Source organism: Macaca fascicularis, chromosome 20 (assembly GCF_037993035.2).
Source record: "Macaca fascicularis isolate 582-1 chromosome 20, T2T-MFA8v1.1".
NCBI lineage: Eukaryota > Metazoa > Chordata > Mammalia > Primates > Cercopithecidae > Macaca > Macaca fascicularis.
The window spans coordinates 77,325,861-77,343,610 of record NC_088394.1 but is presented as its reverse complement, the minus strand read 5'-3'; the positions used below and the strand labels follow the sequence as shown (position 1 = coordinate 77,343,610).

At 54.0% G+C, this 17,750-nt stretch overlaps 1 protein-coding gene across 1 annotated transcript in view; it reads right to left on the bottom strand.

Moving 5' to 3' along the window:
* Nucleotides 1–17,366, bottom strand: part of CMIP (c-Maf inducing protein) — a 267,195-nt gene extending 249,829 nt beyond the window's left edge. Inside the window, exon 1 of the mRNA XM_005592633.5 lies at nucleotides 16,852–17,366. Within this exon, the coding sequence (XP_005592690.1) occupies nucleotides 16,852–17,151 (300 nt within the window). The 5' untranslated portion in view covers nucleotides 17,152–17,366. The remainder of the gene's footprint in view (nucleotides 1–16,851) is intronic.
* Between the last annotated feature and the right edge of the window lie 384 nt (nucleotides 17,367–17,750).

The following is a 17,750-nucleotide window of genomic DNA, read 5'->3' as shown; positions in this document are numbered from 1 at the left end:
GAGAAGGAAAAATCAACAAACATTTTCCAACATGGGCCATGGCTGAATTCAGTCACGTCAATACTGTCTGCCCAGCCAGCCCCTCACGCTCCATGCACACAGCCCTGCCAAATGGGAAGAAGTGGAAAACATCAGATCCACTGCCCACAAACTCAACAAGACACCCAATCCAAGCCAGAAGTTGCAAAACAATGGGTTTTGCCTGGCTTAGCCTTTGTTGTAAAACACCTCATCAGGAAGCCTGGTAACCTCGCAGGGAGCTGCATCTGGGTTCAAAGCTGGGCGGGACCTCTTGCCCAACCTGAGCCTTCACAAATTACTTCAACTCTCTAAACCTCAGTTTCCTTCATCATCGAAAAACCTCACGGGATTCTCATAATGATCACACACAACAGGGCATCAAAGTTCTTCACAACGAGCCCACAGTGAGTAGGCAAAAAAATGGCCACTACCATCATCATCATCACCATCATCACCATCATCACCATGATCATCATCACCATCATCATCACCATGATCATCATCACCATCATCATCATCATCACCATTACCATCATCATCACCATCATCATCACCACCATTTTTCTTTGCAGGGGGCAAATTTTCAGAAAAGAATTCAAGTGCAAGAGATTCTTTTGTTTCTCCCACATTCAGCATGATGCCCGTTTGGTGGCTCTGAACTCTAAGAGGAGGCTCTGAACACCACTCCATCTCCTCAAGCTCCTGGTGTATCAGCCAGGGTCCTGGGAGGAAAGAGACGGCAGATGCAAAACGGTGCAAATTGAGGAAATGTTCACAAAAGGACAATATATTAAGGTGTGGGTGGCGTACAGGAGAAGCACAAAAGATGGTTTTTCTACCTAGGGTGACCAGCTGTCCAAGTGTGCCCAGGACTGAGGGGCTTCCTGGGCCACAGGACTTTCATTGCAAAAACATGGGATAGTCCTGAGCAAACCAGGACAGCAGTCACTTCATTTCTCCCCCATGTATTTCTATCCCTGGGCCTGACAGTGCAGGGGAAGGAGCAGTTACAGAAAAACCTGGGTAGAGGGGGTGACATGACTGCAGGAGTGGCTGAGGGATACCACACACCCATGGCAAAACCGAAGGAAAAGGGAGGAAGGAATAAATACCCCACTCAACCTCCTCCCATCCTCCATCTCCCCCAGGCTCTCCACTGGCCAGACCCACCCAGAAGGCAGGGGAGACAGAAAAGAATGGAGGGTGGGGTTTCCAAGGCAGAGGCTGGAAAGAACAGAACATGGGCCCAGAGGCAAAGAAAGACACACAGGATCCTGTGTTGACTCTGGGGTGGCCAGGGGAGCCAGACCTCACCTCTCAGAGGCTCCATGGTGAGGCCTTGTGGGGACTCAGTGCCCCTAGTCCTCACACAACAAGAAGGAAAGGAACTTCCCTTCCCCACTGGAGGGGACACTGGGATGTGGCCAAAGACTCTTTGGTCCATGGGCTTGGTCTGTGGCATTCAAAGGTGAGCCCAGCAGGGCTGGGAGGAAGAAGACCCCTTCAGCTGGCAGCTGGCAAGGCCACCTCCTAAGAGTGGGAAAGGCTGAGACAATTCCCTGAAGCAGCAGCAGCAGCCTCCTGGGCTTGGTCTGAAGCACGTGCTCCGTCACTGCAGACCCAAGTGGGGGAATCAAAGGTGGGGCCTGCTCGGGGTGGAGGTCTATAAAATCCAGAGAGCACACCCCTGGAATTGCTATGCAGTTTCCCCCACGGGTGTGCTCAGACCGGAGGCCACCAGTCAGAAGCAGTGCATGCGTCAGGGGCAATATCGTTTAGAAAATAAAAGTGACTTTCAATTCTGTTTTTAAATCATATTTTCCGAGATCAAAATCTTATTTCCCAAGCACTGCTGCTGAAAGCTGAGGTGAAAACCACCAATAATATCTTAATCCTCCCAACGGCGGGTTTCCATCTTGCTTGGGTTGGGAACTTGGTGGCTGGGGTTAGGACAGGGGCTGAGAGCCCATTCCAAATAATGATGCCTGAGGTCATGGAGCGGGGTCACGGTGCGGGGTCACAGCGCAGGGTCACGGGCACACCCTACCAAGGTCACCAGAAGGTTTTTTTTTTGTTTTGTTTTGTTTTGTTTTGAGATGGAGTCTTGCTCTGTCCCCCAGGCTGGAGTGCAGTGGCGCGATCTCAGCTCACTGCAAGCTCCGCCTCCCAAGTTCACGCCATTCTCCTGCCTCAGCCTCCCAAGTAGCTGGGACTACAGGTGCCCGCCACCACGCCTGGCTAATATTTTGCATTTTTAGTACAGACGGGGTTTCACCGTGTTAACCAGGATGGTCTCAATCTCCTGACCTCGTGATCCGCCCACCTCGGCCTCCCGAAGTGCTGGGATTACAGGCGTGAGCCACCAAGCGCGGTGAGAAGGTTTCTAAGAAAACTGTGAGACTTTCCTGTCCCTTCACAGCCTGGGGTGCCAACGTCTCCCACCATGCAACAACAGACACTCAAAGGCCTTTACTGACATCAGGTATTCCTGGAGAAATGGACCCAAACCCTGCCTTCAAGTTCACAGTCCTGCAGGAAGCAGGGGAAGGTATACAGGTGGGCAAACCCAACACAAGAGAAGCGGCAGCCACAATAATGAGGGTGATGGCGATGGTGACAGTGACAGTGATGGTAGTGATGGTGACAGAGGAGATGACAGTGATGGTAGTGATGGTGACAGAGGAGATGACAGTGATGGTAGTGATGATGACAGTAACAGTGATGGTAGTGACGGTGACAGTGGAGATGACAGTGATAGCAGGGGTCATGATGATGATGATGATGGTAGCAAACATCTGTTGAGCACATACTACATGTCCACACTCTACTAAGTACTTTCCATGTATTCTCTCCTTTATTCTCGGGACAACCTGGGGAGTGGCTACTCTTATATCCCCAGCTTTCAGATGAGGAAACTGAGAGCTGGATCACACCACTGGTTAAATGGCCTCATATGAAATGTCTGGATCAAAAAAGCCTGGCCAGCCCCTCCTAATCACTCTGCCCGATCAGTGTCCTGTTTTAGGGAAGGGCTGACCTGGGCAGGCAGGAGCTTTAACGCCTCCACCTCCCTGCAAGACATGATGGGGAAATGGTGTTCGGGTTTCAAAGTGGAGGCAGGGGGTTTCCTCCTCCCTGAGGGAGGACTCCTTCAAGCAAAGCTTCCCAGAATGGCTGAGCAAGGAGGGCCCTATGCAGGAGCACCCAGTGGAGGCCAGCAGGACTGAGATCAGCTGGGATCCCCTCGCTTAGTCATGCCCCCAGCCAGGGCTGTGCTGGCCCAGAGAGGGTGCCCTGGTTACCACTGGAGGCATCAGAAGAACCCCAGACTGTTTGTCTTTGCAGTGCTCCCTGACCCCTACCCCTTCACCAAGCCTGCGGGCAGAACCTGCATGCCAACTCCAGAATCTTGTTTTCTAATAGCTTTCCAGGTGATGGGGTTCAGCTACAAAAAGCAGAGGGACCCACTGCCCCGCCGTGGGTGGGTCTGGGGTCAAACAGATGAAGGCCTTTTTAGAAGAGATGAGAATCCAGGGTACCTATCCCCTCTCCTCCCCACTCCCTAATCTCCCCCAGAAACCTGCCTCAATTCAGACACGGCACAAGACGCAGGTTTTGAAGTCATTTTTCCTTACACCAAAACTTTCTAATGCTAATTTCTCCCTCTCTCTCTCTTATTGGCATGATGTAATTCCCCTTTTCAACAACCCAGATCTCTGAAGTCCTGAGTCATCAGGGCGAAGGCAGGGACAGCGAGGGGGAGGTCAGTTGGGACGGATCAAAGGTAGGGGGGAGCTTGGCAACGCCCAGGCCAGCCGGGATTTCCTTCTGGGCGCCTGGGGTGTCGTGGCCCACCGGCTCTCGGCCCCACACCATGCCAGACACAGGGACAGGGTTCCTAAGGCCCCTGCATTGTTTTTCATACCTCCTCTGGGCCAGTTCTGAAGAGACAAGGTGACTGTGGGACAGTGCGGGGGTTCCCAGCTCTGTCACATGCCAGCCCGGGCAGCCCGTGCCTGCTCCAGAAAATGGGACCTCACGAGGTGGGTGTGATGATTAAATGAATGAACACAGCAGTTCTCAACCAGGGGCAATGTGGCCCCCAGGGGACATGTGGCAGAGCCTGCTTGTTACATGTCACGGGTTGTTACAACTGTGGGGAGCAGTGGGCCAGCATCTGGTAGGTGGAGGCCAACCTAGAAGAAAAGCTCCTCCTGCTCCCTGCGTACCTATGTCACAGGCACTCATCTAGGAGAAAGCGTAGATGGCTACACCCCACAAGGTTAATACGGGTGATTTCCAGGTGGCGGGATTCTGCGAGGATTTTTTTTCTTCTTGATTTTGTAAGATTGTCGTCATCCCTGTATGATGGCTTCAGTTTTGCTTTTACAAGAGAGGGGTGGTGAATGTGGAGTGGAGAAGGCAAAGAGGCAAAGGCGCCCTGGCTGCCCAGCTGGGGTGGTGCCGCGCCACAGGGGAGCAAGCCCTGGCTCCAACTGGGGAAGACAGCCCTGGAAAACCACTGATTGACCGCGGGGGGGCGGGTCAGAGGGGGTTCCAAGCAGAAAGAAGACGCGTGCGCGAAAGGTCAGCGGCACGGGGAAGCTGAGGCCAGAAGCCAGGCAGGGCAGGAGGCTCGACCCACAGTGGACTTTGAACTTTGTGCTCTCTGTGGTCAAGTCCTCACCACCGGCTGTGACAGATCAGGCTGCAGGGTCAAGTGGTCTCAGGCGAGGAGGCTGAGGTGACTACCCCAGGTCCAACGAGGGCAGGTGAGAAGCGATCCTCTGCCGCGGTTCCTCCGGAGACAGGTCTGCAGGAAGTTGGCCCAGGGAGCTCCCGGAAGGGTCCCCAGTCCAGTCAGGGTGGACCCTTCCGCTCTGCCCACACACTCCCTCTTCTGCAAGGCCCTCCTCTCAGCTCACAGCCAGCCTGGCCGCTTGGGGCCTTTCTCACATTCTGCTTTGCAGCCCAAAAACCCTGCTCACCAGCCACATGCAGTGATACTCTGGAGCCACATAGCCTGAGGCCAAATCCTGGCTCCACCATCACAACCTGGGTAAGTAGGGACCTCTCCTCTCTGGACCTCAGTTTGCTCATCTGTAAAATGGGGACAACGACAGCACCACCCCACAAGGGCACTGTGAGGATTAGATGAGTGCTTATCTGCACAAAGGGCTCAGAGTAGTGCCTGGCATACAATAGGCTCTGGGTAAGTGTCCGCTGTCCTTACTGTTGCCTTGCTGGTGATTCGGTCCTTGCTGCCACAGTTCCTGTGCTCACACCAGCCAAGGACTCACTGTGACATGTGGAGGCCACTGGCTCTGGAGTTAGGCTGCCTGGGTTCCAGTTGTGTAACCTGAAACTCTCAAGGTCTCCGTTTCCCCTGCTAACGCCTCCTGGGGCTGAAGAGAGGATGCAATGCACACATGCCTAAAGGTCTGAGAATGACTGCATGAAATGATCATGATCACCCCGCGGCCCCCTCCACTCCACCTTGGACATGAATATCATCTGGCCCTGAGCTCTGGCCCTGCTGGGACTCCCCAAGCTCAGTCACCACCAGCCTGCTGGGACAGTTCGAGCTCTTTCATTTTCCCACCCTGAAGCAAGCCTCAGTCACAGGGCCATGAAACGTGAACCAACCAGAGCAACAAACAGATGTCAGCAAGTCATCGTTCCCCTTTCTAACGGGCAGCCCTGCCCCCGAAAACCACCAGCTGAGACCCCACTGCACTTCCCCCTCTGCAGACACGAAGCAGAGCGTCACCTAGAAGGTGCCCAACTGTGTCCCTGGCCCTCGGCTCCAGCCTGATGGGATCGCCTTCCAGACAGCACAGGCCCAAGCTGGGCCTTCCCACCAGGCCTCCCTAAAGGGAAGGTTCAAGAAAGGGGCCCTGTGAGCCACAGCTCGGAGACCTCAGGCCTGGGATTTGGAGTAGCAGGGGCCTCTGGTAGAAAGCCCCCCAGGAGCTCACCAGGCTAAGCCCAGCAGCCTGACACCATTACCATCACTCTTCCTAGGCCGCAGAGGTGGGCTCAGAATCCTAGGGCCTGTGTCCACACCAAGAAAGGCTGTGTGCACCATGGCTGGACCATGTGTTGGAGACACCACGCGTGCAATCCCTCGCACACCTTCCTTCAGTATGGACACAGCCCTGCAGCAGGGGAGTGGTACAATTCGCTCTTATGCAGAGGGCCAGAGGCCTGTGGGGTTACAAGTGGAGGGGTAGAGATCTGAGCTCGCTCCTCCCTCTCCGTGGGTCCCTCTCCTCCTCCAACAGGATGGACCTCCCAACTAGGCAAGCTGTTCATTCATTCATCCAAACAATGTCTGCTGAGGGGCAGTGCCTCAGCGTCCCCATCGGTAAAATGGAGAGAGTAACAGTATCTTGCTGGGTTGTAGGGATCACTAATGGAACCTGCAGAGCATAGCCCCTGGCAAGAGGAAACACACTAATCACATGAGTGGCCACTGCACGGTCACTACTGTGACTAACTGCCTGGCCCTGGCCACTCGGAGATCCCTGCACTCCTAAGCCTTCCAATCTGTGACATCCCGGGCTCCTGGATGGCCAGCCAGTCCTCAGTGTCTGCATCGTAAAGCACCACCTGCCCCAGGGTACATGGGTTTACCCAGCATTCATCACCCCACGCTGGTAGACTCTGCTCCAGAAGGCGAACCCACCTCTATCTTTAACTCCTATGCTGTCTTATGATGTCCACCCCATAAACACCGCACAGACCCCCGGAGTGTGCCTGGCTGCTCTGGCCTGTCCCTTTGCTCACTGTTCCCTCTGCCCATTCCCACCTCCAACCTGCTACCCTCATCTCCATCAGTCTCCATCCTACCTCTCCATCCAGATACCTGTCTCCTAAAAAGAAGTCCTTCTTGAAACTACCCACCCCTGGCCGGGCGCGGTGGCTCAAGCCTGTAATCCCAGCACTTGGGGAGGCCGAGGTGGGCGGATCACGAGGTCAGGAGATCGAGACCATCCTGGCTAACACAGTGAAACCCCGTTTCTACTAAAAAATACAAAAAACTAGCCGGGCGAGGTGGCGGGCGCCTGTAGTCCCAGCTACTCGGGAGGCTGAGGCAGGAGAATGGCGTAAACCCAGGAGGCGGAGCTTGCAGTGAGCTGAGATCCGGCCACTGCGCTCCAGCCTGGGCGACAGAGTAAGACTCCGTCTCAAAAAAAAAAAAAAAAAAAAAAGAAACTACCCACCCCTGTGATGGCGTCTCTTCCTCCGCCCAAACACAGGACAAGACATAAACCTCTCTAAGCAATGTGCTTTGTTCTACAGTGTATCATAATTGTAATACCCCCATTTAACTATGAGTCCCTTGAGAGGGAAGAGTATGTCTGACTTTCCAAGTGCCATGCCTGAGAGCACTCACTATGCAAGCACAGCACCCCAGAACACTCACTTTGCACAAATAATATCTGGTGTTCAAGTTACACACCTAATGCTTACCCTTTACGAATAGTTGGCATCCAACTTCCCACATCAGTTCCCTTAACTTTTCTGACAAAATCACAAAGGAATGTCCACCAACCTTGGCAAACACTAAATTGAGAAGCTCACTTATTTCTACCTAAGATGTTTCTGCAGGAGGCTGAAATAGTTCCGTGTGCATCCAACAGGTGCATATACATTGACGGACCCACACAGACATGGGGTCAGACCTGGCTTTGACACTAAACTCTACTTCCTTCCAGCTCTCTTTATCTGAGACTCCATGAGAGCATCTGTAAAACAGGAATAAAAACCTATCCCGCAGGATTGTTATGAAAATTAAAAGAGCACTATGCCCAGCACACAGTAGGGATACAATAAACATCACTGCCAACCAGGTACGTTAGGTCCATCTCCTACAACAGATTTGCTTACCCTACTTTATCCCCCACCAGAGAAGACTGCAAGCTTTGCCGACCTGCCACCAACCTCAAACCCAGGAACCAGATGAGACCACGGTCATGTGAATTTCCTTTCTAGGGAAGCCCCTCTGCTCTTGGTACCCTGGAGACCTCAAGGTCTGCTGCTGCATCCCAGGGATCCTGGGGTGGGAGTAGTCATCACTTCCATGCTCTCCTCCTCCTCCCGGACACACATGTAAACCATGTTCCCCAGTCTCCCCCTGCACTCTGTGTGACCGCGTGTCTGAGTTCTGACCAACCAAGCGGCCAGACCTACAAACAGGTTGGCTGTGGTGCTCACTCTCCCCATCCCCGCAACAATGAAGGACCTAGGGGAGGGCAGAACCATTTCACAAGAAAAAGAGGGGGCAGAACCCTCGGGAGACCCCTGCAGGACTACAAGAACTGGGCTGCACAAAGCCACCCAGATGCCAGGGCTGCATGTTACGGCAGCTAGCCTGCCTGGTGAACACACAGCCCCTTCCATACCTGTGGCTCCCCTTCCCTGCGGAGCCTCACACCGATGTGTGTGGTGGTAAACAGGTCGCCTAGTCCACACAGGGAGCCAACATGGGAGGGAGGACAGCCAGGCCTGGGTCTGCTCAGAAGACTGTGTACTCCAATTTTCAGATATTCTGGACCTCTAAGGAAGCTGGCACTGGCCCAGGATACCCAGAGAAGCTAGCAGAAGTCCCGGTGTGATCTTCCCTCTCCAAATAACCCCACCTGAGCTTGATGCAGCCAGCCCAGCCCAAGGGAAGCACCCAGATGCCTGATTCCATATACTCAATTCCTATATCCACCCAGGGACCGGATGATCCAGAGCACGTGCTTCCCTCCAAAGAGAGTTCGCCCAGTGCAATCAGTTCAGTTGCTCTGTCCACCCTACCATTTCTGACAGTAGCTTGAAAGCAGCAGAGCCATGAACAAAGGATGCCACGGGAAGGCAGGAGTCTGGGTTTGAATCCCAGGAGGGCTGCTCAGCCAGCTGCAAGGGTCCTTGGGCCACACACTTCCCCTCACCCCTTCCCAGCTGGCAAAACCAGAGGTGAATCAGACCACTAGTGTGTTCTAGATTCTAGGATCCTTACAATGTAGTTATGGACGAAGGGAGTTGGGTTTTAAAAGTTCTGCTGGGCTTTGTCATTTAAGAGTCTCTTAAAGCACTGCTACAGGGCTATTCTTCACTATTTATTGGGAGGTAGCCAGGTTTGCAAAAAAAAACAAAAGAAAAAACAGACAACAGAAGCGATAGAATGGAAGCTTTACAGGGCAAGGAGCTGCCTGTGTGCCCGGCACCTCGCGCATTCTACATACTCATTAATTTTTTAAACAGATAATAACAGCTCCGGAGAGCAGAGGGAAGGAAACTGATAATCACAGAGCATGTACCAGGTGCAAGCCACTTTACTGGGTGATTTCTAAGTACCATCTCCTGCCTCAGGGCCTTTGTAATTGCTGTTCCCTCTACCTGGAATGCTCTTCCCCCTGGAAGTCCTATCACCCCCTTCCCTGACCACTATGTACAAAGCAGCCCACCACTCGCCCCACCCTGCTTGCTTTTCTCCACAATCCCAGTCATCGGATTTTATAATTACTTGCTCTTAACTTAGTTGTTTGTCTGTCACCCACTCCCACCAACACAGGCTCCACGAGGGCAGGCTCTTGTTTTCTTCTGAGTGCCTAGAACGGTGACACTTATCTGCTGAATGAAGGCATGAAAACACCGCCAGGCCTCACCTCACTTACCCTGACATCAATGCTAGGAGGAAGTCCCTCTGATCCTCGCTTTACAGATAAGGACACAGGCTAGGGGCCTGCCCAAGGTCACCACCTGGGACATTGCAGAGGCAGGATTTAAGCTCCCCTGTCCGATTTCAAAGTCCAGGTCCTCACGCCCCTACTCCACTGGGTCTGCTGAGTTCTCTTCCTGTGGCCTCGCTGCACACCCCAAATGCCAGGGCGAGTGCTGTGCACATGGGAGGGGTAAGGAAATGGCTACTGAAGTCAGGAACCAATTTCAGCACCAGAAATATTTTCTCTGCCATCTCCTTTGCCTCAATACACACAGCAAACACCTCCCCCACACACACATCTCATCACCCTTCGGTTAGGGCTCTGCTGATGTAAGCGAAGCTTCCTTTCAAAATGCGCACAATCTCCCTCGGTGCCTGTTGAATACACTGGGTGGTTCATCACCAGAGCCAGGAGCAAGGAAGAGAAATTCTCACTTCCTCTCTTTCTCCACCATGGGGCTGGGTGGCCTGGCTTCCATCCTGGGGAAAGCAGGAAGTCGGGGAACAAAAAGCAATGCCCTCAGGTGGAACTGCCCAGACCCTTGTCCTGCGGGTGGAGGTCAGCACGCGTCTTTGTTGGAGACCCTTGGTCACCTGTGTTCCTTCAGCTCCAGGGAACACCAAGTGGCCAGACCCTCTGAGGGGGATCCCTGGTTGGTGACCTTTAGCCACACCAAAGCATGACTCCAGGTAGCAATAACTCCAGGCAACACTGCCCTTCCCTCTTCAAAAAGAGGCTCAGCTCCCCCATCCCAAAGAAGTAAGCAAAAGAAAATCCAAACTATCAAAATAGAGACAACTCCATTGAATAAAAATAGAAAATGTTTTCTTTGAAGGAACAAGAGTGTATTCGTCCGTTTTCATGCTGCTGATAAAGACATACCTGAGACTGGGCAATTTACAAAATAAAGAGGTTTAATGGACTCACAGTTCCACGTGGCTGGGGAGACCTCACAACCACGGTGGAAGGTGAAAGGCACGTCTTACATGGTGGCAGACAAGAGGAGAATGAGGGAGCTAGGCAAAAGGGTTTTCCCCTTATAAAACCATCAGATCTCGTGAGACTTATTCACTACCATGAGAACAGTATGGGGGAGAGCGCCCCCATGAGTCAATTATCTCCCACTAGGTCCCTCACACAACACAAGGGACTTATGGGAGCTACGACTCAAGATGAGATTTAAGTGGGAACACATCCAAACCATATCAAAGAGGCTGAGACTAACCTCAATGACCCATCAATAGGTGAGGGTCAACCTACATTATTGTGATACACTTCTATGACAGAACACTATGCAGCAGTGAAAAAGAATAAGGCAGCTGCACACGCATGGAGGGTCTCCAAAATATTCTGTCCAGTGAAGAATCATGGTGGACAGCTAGCTGTGTGCATGCATGTCCAGATACACAAGAAACGAGCAGCAGCGTTTGCCTCCAAGAGGGCCACTAGGGGCTGTGTGGGCATCCAGTAAGGGAAGCTTCATTTTTCATTACATGCCTTGTTATACTAATCAAATCTACCTGATACATATATGAGTATTTCAATTTTTGTAATTTATTTTAAGAAACTAGACTACGCCCCCCAAGGAATTTTTCTTAAACTGCTTACAACAATTTCATTGCCTTCCTACCTATGAGACCTGCTAAATACCCCTAACTTTCCCCAATGCACTATTCATCTCAGGGAACTCCCTGGAGGCCACCCATTTTTAGGTAACAATACTTCCTTCCATTTGCGCAGAAGTCATGAAGCTCTTTCAGGGCAATCAGCAAAACAGGAGTTGGAATCCTGGTCACTGCATGCTGACTATACTAGTAGGTGTTTATTTATCCTCTCCAATCCTTACAGCAACCCTAGACATGAGGTGCTCCTCCCTAAGGATGAAGAAAAAACAAGGCCCAGCAAGGGAAAGCAAAGCGCCAAAAGTTACACAGCCGGGAAACTGCACCCTCCAAATCCAGACCCAGCACCATGAGACCACAAAACCCAAATCTGTTCTGTCCCATAGCAGAGATGCCCCACGTCAGGCTGCCTCACTTAATCTCATGTATTCCTTCAATCAAAGGTATAAGCTGACCCCCTGCAATGTCCACGACAACAAAACACCAATCGGGTACCCTCAAGACAAGTCAGTACTGGCTGGCGGCAGTTGAGGCGCCCTGGGACAGCTTTGCCTTCTACCAGGTCCCCCCGAGCCCTGCCTACGACAATGCCCCAGAAGTGCCCTGTCTCACTGCCCGGTGAGACACTAAGGAGCAGGCAGGGCCGCGACACCAGTCAACCTCTGGGCCAAGCAGCCCAAGCCGGCAGCAACTGCCATCTCTGTCACCCACTTGCAGGAAAGCTCAGCCACACACAGTGAAATTCCTTCTACCTGGACTGGCATGATGTTGCCACGGCCATAACAGGCATCTCAGATTGCACCAGGCAAATGCCAGCATCAAAACTTACTCCTTCCTTGGCTGGGCACGGTGGCTCACACCTGTAATCACAGCACTTTGGGAGGCTGAGGTGGGTGGATCACAAGGTCAGGAGATCGAGACCATCCTGGCTAACACGGTGAAACCCCGTCCCTACTAAAAATACAAAAAATTAGCCGAGCGTGGTGGCAGGCGCCTGTAGTCCCAGCTACTCGGGAGGCTGAGGCAGGAGAATGGCGTGAACCCAGGAGGCGGAGCTTGCAGTGAGCCGAGACTGCGCCACTGCACTCCAGCCTGGGCGAAAGAGCGAGACTCCGTTTCAAAAAAATAAAAAATAAAAAAAAACTTACTCCTTCCTTAAAATGCACTTACTTATTACAGCCTGGGGAAGGCAGACCACGTTTAAAGTTTAGAGAGAATTTTGACTTTTTATTCTCTCTGTCTCAGCCCCTCCCCTCCACCACCTCCAATCAGACAAGTTGTCTAGGAAACAATTTTGATACACTCCAAAATCCTCCTATGACAAATGGCATGGAAAGGGGGAAAAAAATTCTCTGTGTTTACTGCCACGAGAAACATCAAATAAATTAAAGGCAGGCTAGGCACAAGGTGGGGAGCGGGGGTATGTGACAAAAGTGAAAAAGCAATTAGCATGCGTACATGTGGACACAGATGAGTTCTCGTGGGATCTGTGACCACCCTGGAGGACACAGATTTTAATTCTCAAGTAAAAACCAAGCCATGTGGATGTGTAACTCTTAGCTCAGCAAGTGACACACAGTAGGTGTGCAGTAAGCCTGTGCTAAACAAAGTCCGAGTTCAGACAACAGCTGCTCCCCACCAAGAAAACACCAGACTAAAAAAACCACTGAGAATTAAGGTGGCTTCTCCTTTCCCATCCATAACGAGATGCCCGGAAACATTGCAATCAAACAGCAGAGTGGTGAAAATTTCAAAACAAGCCACTGATGAATTATGGCTTGAGAATAAAGAACACTACTATCACCTGTGCCCCGACCCCTGAATAAAGGACTTTCTGACTGGATCCACCATTGTGAAATACCGTGTGCCACACTGTCTTAAAAGTAAGATGAAATAAAAGGTAGGCAGCTTATTTGTACTTCTTTGGTGCAGAAGAAACAAAGCCTACAGACAAAGCCCTCTGCCCATGGACAAACATGTCTAGCAGGTGATCAAATTCAACCCAGAGACGAGAACAGCAAAATGGATTCTGGTCCTGCTGAATCCGGCTGCTTATGTAGAACCCCTGGCTGCCCTGGCTGTCATTTACAACCAACACAACCACTACCAGCCGTGAAGAGCCAGTGAGGCCCAGGGACTGGGAAGTTTGGGTACAAAGAGGGTATGGGGCACCACATTCAGGCCACAGTCTGGGCAGACAGGCCCTTCCTCACAAAGGTGCAGTCCTGGGTCCCCCAGGGAGGGGGCCCTGGCCTCCCCATCTCCCCTCCCAAGTCAGCTGTCGCCTGTCTGCTTCCTCCTTTGTTTACGAGCATTTCGGATCCAAAGTCTCCAAGCACAGGGTGCATCAGACCTGGCAGCTGTCACAAGCCACATTAGGCACGCTGTTGGCTCTGTAAGGATTTAATCAGTAACTGGCCCAGAAGACCAGGGCAGGGCAAGCTCTGACCTGATCCCACAGGAGGCAAAGTTTACAGGCAGGCCAGGTGGGTGAGGCTGCTGCCTCCTCTGGTAAGACAACCTGGAGGGCTGTCAGGTCCCTTGGACCCCAGACTAAAAGGTGTCCCTAGCTGGTGTCACCCAGCAGGTGGGACTGGGAGCCCCAGTATGCCTGCATCCCAGTCTGATGCAGATGTGCTCCTGGAAGCCTGGTCTTAAATCTCTCACGATTCAGTTAATTGGATCAACAGAGACAGACTGCAGAAGGTTTGGGTAAAAAAGAGTATTTGGTTTGTTTACTGGTTTTAATCCATATCAATCACTCTGGGTCTTGTTCCTGAAGCCCATACAATTAACCAGATATTTACCAGATGATTCTGAGTTGGGCTGTGTAGACGGCTTAAAATATGGATGATTGATATTTCAAGTAAGGATATGACTCTATAGGAAACACACTCGGAACATCAGGAGCTCAAGGCTGGGCATGGGGCTGCTGCGAAGCCACAGGACTGCAAAGGGTTTTTGTTGTAGGGAACTGCACTCAAATTCACCTTTGTTTCATTTGGGCTCATATTTCTCAATAGAGTGCTTAGGCTGCACTATAAAACGCAGACGGATTACATAATGTCCAGGCCTCAGGGAAACCCCACAGGGGCTCCTCTGCTTCCCCGAGAGCCTGGACACCAACCAGGTGTCTCATGATGGGACAAGAGCCCTGGTGGCAGTCCCAACCTCACCTCTGCCCCAGAGGCCAGCCCTCTAGCCAGGCCAGCCCTCACAGCCCCACCTCCAGACTCACAGGCCCTGAGGCAAGGCTCCCTGGAGTCCCCCAGAGGGCAAGGGCAAGACTTAAGGACACCCCCTGCCTGCAGTGCTTGGTCACGAAAGGCAGCGGAAAGGGGATTTTGCCCGCCCATCGGACACTTCCTTATAGTTCCTCTTGCCACATTTCCTAACACCAGAGCATGGCTCTGCCAAGAGGAATCTTGCTCCGTGGATAAGCCTCAGTCCCCAGTACTAGACAGGTGCTCTCCAGAGAGGCCCACGCTACCGACGGTGCCACCCACTTGGGCTGGCCAAGGTGAGCAAGGGGCCTCTGGCTATTCAGGTCTTTCTTCCTTCCCTCTCTCTCTCAGACAGACCTCTTGAGCAATTGGAGGTAAGTGGGGAGCCATTAGCCTCGAGAGCTGGCTTCCTGTAAACTGAGGGCGGCAGCAGCGGGACACTCGCTCCTGGCTTCTCCCATGGGGAGAAGGGGCTCCGCCTGGCCTTCCCACAGCAGGTCACTGTCCCTTCTAACCATTTTCGTACCCCCACCACCACTCCCCTTCATTTTGTGGAGTGTAAGAGAAAAAAAAAAAAAAAAAGGCCAATAAAGTACCCCTGAGCCAGGTGAAAATTCTGAAGCCAGATCTGGGTCTCCAGATCCCAGGCAGGGGGCACCGCGGTCACCAGTTCCTCCCCACATCGGAAACACTCTTTACTGGCAAATTTTCAGAGGCTCTCTCCCCCTCCATCCATTGGAAAGCCAAATGCTGTGGCCTGTGGCTCGGGACAGGCTTGAGAACATGCACCAGCCTGACCGGGGACTGGGCCGCCTCCCCGCGACCAGCAATCCTCCCTGAGAAAGGAGTCTTTGCAGATATTGCACCAATGTGCCCACAGGAAAGAGAAAATAGGTGCTCTAAGCATGTCGGACCCCAAATTCAGAATAAAAGTCCTCGAGTACTGCAATGCTCTGGGGTGGGGGGTGGGGGACTGGATCAAGGAGTAGGATTCTTCAGCTAACTTTTCCCCTCTCCCCATTCCTTGGGGAATGTGTCATGGCCTGTGACACACCGCCAAGGGAACATGGATGCCAGGGAAATGTCTACACACGCTACACGTTTGTGACATGCCATGTAAGCGACACCCTGTTTCCTGGCTGGGTTTTCTTGGCACAGGTGTGGGCAGGCAGTGGATTCGGCCCCCTCCCACTGTGCTTAGTAAACAGGATCACGGTGGCCCCAGGGAGGAGTGTGCATTCTGGAGAAGACAAGTCACCCCTCCAAGGAGGATGGGACCCCCACGGCAAAGCTCAGGCCCCAGCCACAGCCGGTATTTGAAACTGTCCTTGTTTCAAAACACAAAGCATCCTGTTCAAGCTCCTACCCGCCACCCCCACTCTCCCCTCGACCCCACCACAGCTGTCTTTCTCCACGTACCAAGGCCACCATTTGCAGATCTGATTTCAGAAACAGATCAATGGTTTTTCCTCTCCGACTCATCCAGCTGACCCAGTCCTAGCCATGTATTTAAAAACAATAACAAAATTAAACCTCCAACAACAAAACACACACGTATACACACACTCTACAGACAATGCCGGACCAGGGCTCGACCAAGCAGCTTCCAGGCTAGAACTCGACCACCGCTGGGTCCTGAGATATTCCAGGACCACTGCCCCCTCCCCCTCCACTTCCAACCTCTCAATGTACGAATGAGATTTTCAGAAAGGGAAGCACCCGGTTCTGCCTGCCAGCCCTGGCAGGAAAGAGAATAAAGGACGGGTAAACCAAACAGAGGAACTGGCTTCTGGAAATTCTTTGGGTTTGGGGGTTTGGAGGTTTTGTTGTGTTGGTTTTTTTTTATTTTGAGGGGTGGTATTTTGTTTTCCCCTCCCCCACCCCTCAGATCCAGATGGGCCAGGGGCTTCCAGAGAGAGAACCCCCACCACCATCAGGGCCCAGCGTCGGGTCCATCCTCGAGTCCCAGCCACCAGAAACACAAGAGCTGGGGGCAGAAGGTCCCCGGGCACCCAGCCTGGCGGTGGGCCGAGTCTCCAGAATTTTAAGGGTCTCTCCCGAGCCCGGTCGGCTGGTCTGGGCTTCAGACTCCAAAATTGAGCCCAGCGAGCAGGCCAGGAGCGGGGCGCCCTGGTTCTCCCCGTTCCCCCAGCACCCCCCACCGCCCCCCAGGCCCTGGGCTCCAGGTGCAGCGCCAGGGGGCAGCCAGGGAGGGCGCATCTCGGGCCCCGAGGGGAGGCTGGGGAGCAGCCGCGCAGAGCCACTCACCGTGGCGGACGCCAGGCTGTTGTCGGCCAGCGTTAGGTGGTGCGGCTCCCAGCGCCTCAGGAATTTCGAGGTGAGGATCTTGCTGAGAAAGGTCCGCGGGTGCCGGATGACACAGACCTGAATGTCGCCCTCCTGCAGCAGTTTGTACCTCATCCCGTTGCAAAGCAGAAGAGCCCGGCGGCAGGGCACTGCGCCCATCTTCGTGCCCTCGGGGGCCGACACGTCGCCCCCCAGCAGCGGCTTGGTCTCCTCGATCTGCCGGGGGTCGCCGCCGCCACCCGAGCTGCTGGTCACATCCATGGCCGCGCCGGGGGAGGGGGCTGGGGGCGGGGAGAGGGGGCTGTCCTGGGCTGCTGGGGCGGCGAGGCCCCCGGATCCGGCGGCCCGCACCCCCCCACCCCCCGGGAAGGTGGGGGGGTGTGGGGCTGGGGGCGCCCGCAGGGGAGGGGGCGCTGCCCTCGGGGGGCGGCGCGTGCGGCGGGCTGGGCCGGCCTCGGCGCTTCCTGCGGTGCTCTGGGCTTCCTCCTAGCTCGTCGGGTGCATACTCGCGGCGGCTGACCGGGCTCGGCGGGCGGCGGGGAGGGGCGGGGGAGGCCGAGGGCGGGCCGGGGCCAGGCGCGGAGGGCGGGCGCCGGGGTGGGGGCGGCGGGGTGGGGGCGGGCGTGTCTCGGGGCCCCGCGCCGCCGCGCGCGTGTGTACGGAGCGTGTGTCCGCGCGGCCGTCCGGGCGAGAGTGGCCGCGGGCGGGGCGGGCCGCGCACTGGGCTCGCGGAGCCCGGGGCGCCCGCGCGATTGGTCCCCGCGGGGTCATGTGCCCGCCCCTCTGACGTCAATGGCGGCAACGGCGGCGGCCGCGGCGGCTTCGGCCTCTCGCGGGCGGAGTCCGCGGTCCGGGCGGGG